Source organism: Buceros rhinoceros, unplaced genomic scaffold, assembly GCF_000710305.1.
Source record: "Buceros rhinoceros silvestris isolate BGI_N320 unplaced genomic scaffold, ASM71030v1 scaffold40069, whole genome shotgun sequence".
Lineage (NCBI taxonomy): Eukaryota > Metazoa > Chordata > Aves > Bucerotiformes > Bucerotidae > Buceros > Buceros rhinoceros.
In genome coordinates this window covers 2,528-9,972 of record NW_010431653.1, presented here as the reverse complement: position 1 = coordinate 9,972, position 7,445 = coordinate 2,528, and the positions used below count along the sequence as shown (strand labels likewise).

Below are 7,445 nucleotides of genomic sequence, written 5' to 3'. Positions count from 1 at the left end.
AAGGGCATGGTGCATCTTGTTGGTAGGACAAGATCGGCACGCTGGTGGCCTTCCTTTAGCACTGTCATCGAGAGTTCAGACTGCAATGCATTGCAGCCTGAAATAGGTACCTGAAATATGGCGAACGATTGGTGCCTTAAAAGTGCGTGTTCTCTCTGGCTGTAAAGGAAACTCCGTGACAGACACCTAAGGGTGGGTTAATGATCCTACCCCGGTGCTGTCAGGGGGCAAGGGGAGAGGGCTGTTTGTCTTGTGCGGAGATCTAGCGTTAGGGTGGTCCTGTGTGTGTCTAATTCAGGGCTCCAGGACTCACGCTCTTATGTATTTTTTCTCCTAGTGAGGAGAAATAGCAGATTTTAAAGGCTTAGCATAAATCAAACTTGTGCACGCCCCCACACTGTGAAAAACACCACGGTAACTTCCATCTACCATATATCACAGCATTGGCAACTTCGAGGCTTGCCGCCAGGAAGAGCTGAAGTATCAGCACTGTTCTTTGAACACCTGAAATGTTGTTAGCTACTGCATTATGTGTCACATTAATGCTATGAAACACAGGTAATATTTACGCAGACTTCAAGGAACAGGCATGATGCCTTTGCTCAGATTCTTTGCATGTGCAGAGGAGCCAAAGCCAGGCTGTGTCTCCTCTCTGTGCCCGCAGCTGCCAGCTGAGCTCTGTTCACCTGCAAAGCAGGTAATGATGTGGGGACTTGGCCGGTTTGCAAGGCACAGCACCCTTTTCTAGAGGAGCAGGGAGCGAATGAAGCCGTTGGGATCGGATGCCAGGTAATTCCTGGTGCTAACACAGCATTTGAGGGGGAAACAAATATTTGAGAGGCAAGGTTTTTCCTGCCCGCTCCGACTGAAAACACAGCGCTGTGTTATAGCACCTCTCACCAGTAAGCACTCAGCAAAGAGATCGGGATTTGGATCTGAGCAGAAGGCAGGATGGGTGATGAGTGTTTGGGAAGGGGCTGAGGATGTGAGCCTTGAGTGCTGCTTTCGTCCTGGTCTCTCCTGCTCCAGTTTGTTCATTTGATCTTTCTGCTTTTGATGCTTCTGTCAAAACCCATAGATATAATCAGGAGAGGACTGCAACCAGCAACATAAATACTACAAAAATACCTTAGACTGAAAAATTGAGGGAACAGTGGCACTTTTGGAACAGTGTTAATTTCTTGAGTCTCAAGATGTCTCAGTTGGCGGGGGAGAGCAGCTGTTCTGTGCCCCCACTGTCAGCTTGCTCTCTGCAGTGCCAACTTCTATCTTGGTTTTGGCACCTCTAATCCCTCCTGCTGTCTGCGCTCATATCTTTTCTCTGTCCTCATGAACACTGAACAATACAACTTGTCAAACAGAAAAGTGATATTCCTGCATCTTTTTACCAGCCCTGCAAGTCCTCCCATCTCTGACTCGGGCACCTCCTCCCTGGTAGCCTGAGGGTGCCGGCTTTAGTCTGGCCAGATTTTACCCGTCTTCCTTACTCCAGTGCTTCACATCCTGGCCGTCTTCAGGGACTGAGCATCTCAGGAGAGTAGGACTTGGGGAAACACGCAGTGGCATTTTAAAACCCCCGTCAGACAGCCACTTCCCCAACCCTCAGTCCATTTCTCACCTCTGGCCTAGCAACAATAAGCCTAATTTTTTTTTCTTTTCTTAAAGGCTTATTGTAAGGTTACAGTGTGGGCTGGGGTTTCCTTTCCGTGCAAAACAAAGGCAGAGCTGCTTGGCAGTCTGGCTGCTGCTGTGGGATGCCCTTCGGAGGACATTTGGGAGACAGACCATGGTCTTCTGACCCTAGGCTGTTGGAGGTTGCAGAGACCTGGGGGCAGGGTGGGGTGCGGGCAGTGAGCTGCGTTGGGTGCGCTGGTGCCGTGGGCATTTTGGGGCCCACGGAGGGGAGGGAGATGACGTCAGGATGGGTGGCTGGTGGGGCAGTGAATGACCCATGTTATAAAAAACGCCAGGTATGCACAGCTCGTTGTTTATCACCTTCTTGCACAGCAGTGCTCGGACACAAGGCAGCAGCAGCTCTTTGGGGGCTGGGTTAAATGCAGGTTTGACATAAAAACCAACCAAAAACCAGAACAAAACATGGTAATTGTTGGAGGCGTCTAAAAAAGGATGGCAAAGTGAACTCATATCTGGCTGGGGACAGGGGTATAATTTTGTTGCAGGTCGAGAGGAAAATACATCCCACAGTATCTGCAGCAGGGGTTGGGTGGGGCAGAAGGGGAAAAACATCTACCAAAGGTGTGCGCGTGTGTGAGAGCGAGCAGCTTAACGGCGACCTTCTCAAGGCTGAGGGCCTGTAGGGAGAGCAGCAGGGCTGCACCCCGGCGTCCCTAGCTAGGGGGCAGGAGGAAGGAAAAAGGGTGCTCAGAGCACTCGGCATCTGTGTGGTCCTTGCACGGTCCTCACAAGGCAGACACGCATGTTACCTAGCTGGTAATAATGGGGGGAAAGGCAGGAGATTTTGGAGGATGACATTAAGCAGGCATCCACAACAGCAGACTGATACGTCTGGTTTCAGAAGATGTTCGATCATGCTGTGGCAGCAGCACAGCACCAGGAAGCTTTCTGGATGCTCTTATCTGCAGATGATACAACCTGGGCAAATTCAGATAATCTGCAGTTTGTAGAGCCCTGGCTCAATCCTGGCCCTGCTCAAGTTTCTTTAAATCACTTATTTTGCAGCACCAGCATCTCCTGTGAATCCTTGTAAACATGCAGCTCTTGCCACGTCCCCTGAGCTGTGCCCCAGCTCTGGAATTTGAGTCCCTGTGCCAAGAGGCCAGTGCAGGTGACTGCAGTTTGCTTTACAGCGGGGCAGGCCAGGAGATGTTTGCTGCTGAAGGCAACCCGCCTCTCATGGGCTTCCCCAGCTCCTGGGCTCCCTGGAGCAGAGCTCTGCTGCCCGAAGGCCTCTTTCTTCTACTCAAGGCAGCAGAAACACCTCTTCCCATTTGGGGAGGATGTGCACATGCTCCTCACAGAGCGTCAATGCCATCATTTACACTTGCCCACCAATACAACGCCTGTAGGCACCCACCTCTTGGCCTCCTCACTGATGCCCATCATCCACAGCTTGGCTGTTGGGGAGAGCCTCATTTGCAGAGCAGACATCCGCTGCTTGCTTCAGAGCAGCCTATTTGCACTCACCGTGTGGTTCTTTTATTAGCAGAGCGGAAGTGGTGTAGGCATGGCGGATTTAACAGTGGCCTTCTTTCCACCCTCTCATGGGCTTCCCCAGCTCCTGGGCTCCCTGGAGCAGAGCTCTGCTGCCCGAAGGCCTCTTTCTTCTACTCAAGGCAGCAGAAACACCTCTTCCCATTTGGGGAGGATGTGCACATGCTCCTCACAGAGCGTCAATGCCATCATTTACACTTGCCCACCAATACAACGCCTGTAGGCACCCACCTCTTGGCCTCCTCACTGATGCCCATCATCCACAGCTTGGCTGTTGGGGAGAGCCTCATTTGCAGAGCAGACATCCGCTGCTTGCTTCAGAGCAGCCTATTTGCACTCACCGTGTGGTTCTTTTATTAGCAGAGCGGAAGTGGTGTAGGCATGGCGGATTTAACAGTGGCCTTCTTTCCACCCAGGCAGGGGCAGAGGAAAAGCTGGGTGTACAGCAGGGACGTGCTGGTCCTGTCCTGCCCTGTGTGAGCACATCGATGCGGTTGCGCTGTGTGAGGGTGTGGGCGCACGTGGAGGTTTGCAAACTCCCTCTGTGAGCGAGAATTATCTGTGAGCAAGAAGGGGCCATCTGTGCTGCTGGCTTCCTGCGTCGTTTGGAGTAGATAATCCATGCTACACCGAGAAACCCTGGGCTGTAAGTGGTGCACAGATATATACATGTATATGTATATGTATATATAACTGCATGTATGTGTCCATGCATATACATGCCCATACCCACGCGCACGTGTTGTTGCCCGTGTTTTCCAAGCAGAGGTGTCACACACTGGCCAGCAGCTGGAAGAAGCACTGGAGGCGCTACAGTCCCTCCGTGCAGGGGGTAGGATCCTCCCGGCGCCCCTCCATTTAGTGTTCCCTTTCTCTCTGGCACAAGCGCATGTGTGGGCATGAAAATAGGTACGTCCTCTCCCTCTAGCATGGCATTTTGTGCTTCTGCCCCAAGGCTCAAGGGAAGGCAGAGTTCCAGCAGGGGAATGGTCCCACGTGGGTTTCAGCACCTTGGCACAGGGCAAACGCCACTCCCAAGTGCACGCCTTAGGAGGATGTCATCCCTGGGATGGGATCCGGTGCTCGGCGTGGGTGATGCTCTAGTTGTTTGTGTGTGTCATGGCGGGAAGTGTGTGAACAGAATAAATATAGCAAACAAAACATAGACCAGCGCAGTCAGTCATTAACTGCCAGCCCGTCTCGTCATCCTGTAACCACAAGGAGCTTTTTTTAGGGCTGGTGTCCCAGCGGAGGCTGGAGGAAGCGTGGGAGGCCAGTTCCCGACGATGTCTCCGCATGCTGCAGCGCTGCCGCCAGTGCCATTGGCTGCCCCCTGCCTGGGGCCGGCGCCGGCCAGAGGTTAAATGCCCACACGGCCACTCTGGGGCACACAGCCCAGGGCATCCCAACAAGGTCAGGCAGGCAGCTCATCCCATCCTGAGCACTGGAGGAGATGCCGGCTCACACCACATCTCTAGGTAAGGGTTTGGCTTTCTTTGGGTTGCTTTAGCATTGCCTGCGGTGAAAATGGCAATGTTTGGGGACAGGGCTTGTGGATTTTCTTGCAGGTTTTAATAGAAAGTAGGAGAGACCTGTAAGCTGAGATGTCAGTGTTGCTTCATAATCAGGAGCGTGGCTCCGCCCCAGTGCATTTTGGGTGCAGGATGATGTGCAGTGCAGTTAGTGTGCCCTGTGAGGATGGTAAAGGTCTTGAAAAGCGAGAGCAGAGCCGAAGGAAAGCCCCTCACTGCTTTCCCTGCCTTTGCAGGCAGCAGTGCTGCTGGGACACCAGACCGACCCAGTGGCCTGGAGATGCAGCTCCCCATGGGATTATCTTACTGGGGCGCTCTGCTTTGGGGTGCCAGGAGGTTGGATGGGGCTGTGGGTACTACTCTGGGTGGCGGGCACAGCTCTGTAGCCCACGGTCTTACAGTGTTGCCCATCTATGGTGCTAGCTTTCATCATGGCTGCTGAGCTCAGGTGACATTTCTGTGGAAAAAGGGAATTCGAAGGAACTTTCTCACTCTTTAATGATGCTTTCACAATAAATCTTTAAGAATATGGCCAGGTATTTCAAATTACAAACTAAAGGGAAGTTCCTGTACAGGATGTGCTGGGAGGTGGCCTGGGGACAAACCCTTGATTGTTTGATGACCAGCTAGGTTGAGAACCACATGCTGGGAACGCTGGGCTGTATTAGTTGGAAGATCTTTGTGGGGCCAAGTTACAGCCCGAGTCAAGTGCAAACGCTTTGCTCCAGCATCCAAATACTTTGCTCCATGTTGCAGCTGCAGGGACCACAACAAGCATGATGGCTGCGTCCCTGGTGCTGCTCCTCTGCGCTGCAGCCTGCACTCACCCCGTAAGTACCCACTGGACAGGGACTCGAATCCCAAACCCAGGTGTTTCCACCCAGCCAAGGCGTGCTGATCACTGATCCGATGTCTCCTGGCTGTGTTTAGGTGCCTGGCCACGAGCCCGCCCATTCCCGACGCAGCAGCCAGCAGGAGGTAAGCCAGGGAGTGTCCCGGTCCCACAGGTGACAGCCCATTGCAGAGCAAGTCTGGGATGGGGAGCCAGCCCCAGGCTGGCGTCCCATGACCAGACACCTGGGGAAGAGCTGCCGCTTCCGCAGGTCTTTGAGCTTGGTCCATCTACTTACTCTTTCCAAGCTGGGTTTAGTTTAATCTCATTTGCCTTGCCTTCCTGTGCATGTTCCCTATTCACATGGTGTGTTCTGCTGTGTTGGTCCTGAACAAGAAGTTTCTGTGCTCTGAGCCATTATGCTTTAGACTTTTCTGGATTGCCCTGTTGGTGGTGGCTACTTTTTTTTTTTTTTTTGCATCAGCAGAAACAGCTGAAGGGATGAAGCGTGAGCAATGAGAACGGCTTGAGCACTTGCATGGCCTAGGAGCGATCTGTCATTCCACCGCAGTGGCAGTAAACATGCAGTGGTGTTGAATAAACCAAAGCACTGTGTTGTGTTATGCCTCTAGGATGCAACAAGCGAAGATTACATCAACAAGCTGGGCAACATCCTGGGTGCTGGAGATGACAGACGTCCTCCAGCCAGTGTGGAGAGGGGGGACAATGCCCTTGCCAGGGATTCGACTGGTGGGAATGCTGTGGGTGAGAAGCTGGGTGAGCACGGTGGCCGAGACAAGGGAGGAAGAGTTGGGGAGGTTCAGCACCTGAACCAGGTGGACCACGAGGCCGCAACTGCCCAGGATGGGAACAGCCTTGATTTCCTGGTGAGTGAGTGGAGAGGGCTGTTTTGCTCTGCCAGGAAAGCACATTTAGCCCCAAATCTGGTGTTGGTCAGGGTAGCACTCAGCCTGCATGGTGAGCAGTGTTGGTGGCACCTGTGACCTGCAAGCCTTTAAATTCGTCTCCATTTGTTGTCTCCATAGGAAGAGGATGCACGCGATGCTGACAATGGTGATAACGGAGAACATTATGGTGCTGGAGTCAACGGGCTTCCCTCCCATACTGGTGGGCTCCTGGATGAGGAGGACGACAGTGGGGATGACACCTTTGACGAGAATGGGAAAGAGGAAGGGGGTGAAGGTCCAACTTATGTGGCTGGTGCTGACGGGGCAGGTGAACGTGGCCATGACGCTGGCCGTGGCGATGCCAGGGCTGGTAGAGGGCATGGTGACAGCAGCAGCAGTAGCAGCAGCGAGAGCATTGGGGCGGACCACTGGCGGTACAGGAGCTACCTGGGAAGACAGAATGAGCAGGCCTCCAGGTGGGGAGGGGGCAGCAGCAGCAGCCAGGAGGAGGAGGAAAGCTATGACTTTGAGGATGAAGCCATGCAAGGTGATGACCCTTCCATCTTGAACAGCCTGGGCAGCAGCTACAAGGGGCGCCGCACTGGCCTCCGTGCTCTGGGGACCAGCCGAGAGGGTGGCTGGGCAGCTGACTCCCACCGCTGGGAGGAGGGCAACAGCAGGTCCCCAGAGGTGGAGGACACTGACTCAGGAGAAGACAGCCCGTCCACAGAGGACAATAGTGAGTCAGAAGAGCCTGTTGCCAGCCAGTCAGAGGAAAATGCCAGCCACTCCAGGGAGGATGGGAATGGGGAGGACAGCCCTTCCAAGGAGAGTGAGGGCAGCGAATCCAGGGAGGACACTGCTGACCTGTCAGATGAAGAGACGGGGGAGTCCCCAGAGGACATCTCTCAGGAAGTGGTTAGCACATCGAGCGAGCGCAGCGGCAGCCAGGCCCGGGGAGGGCAGGAGGGCCAGGAGGAT

The 7,445-nt window shown here is 53.8% G+C and overlaps 1 protein-coding gene across 1 annotated transcript in view; it reads left to right on the top strand.

Moving 5' to 3' along the window:
- Positions 1–5,500: 5,500 nt before the first annotated feature.
- Positions 5,501–7,445, top strand: part of LOC104499912 (dentin matrix acidic phosphoprotein 1-like) — a 2,497-nt gene continuing 552 nt past the window's right edge. Inside the window, exons 1-4 of the mRNA XM_010143485.1 lie at positions 5,501–5,554; positions 5,655–5,702; positions 6,189–6,443; positions 6,603–7,415. Coding sequence (XP_010141787.1) covers positions 5,501–5,554; positions 5,655–5,702; positions 6,189–6,443; positions 6,603–7,415 — 1,170 coding nt within the window. The remainder of the gene's footprint in view (positions 5,555–5,654; positions 5,703–6,188; positions 6,444–6,602; positions 7,416–7,445) is intronic.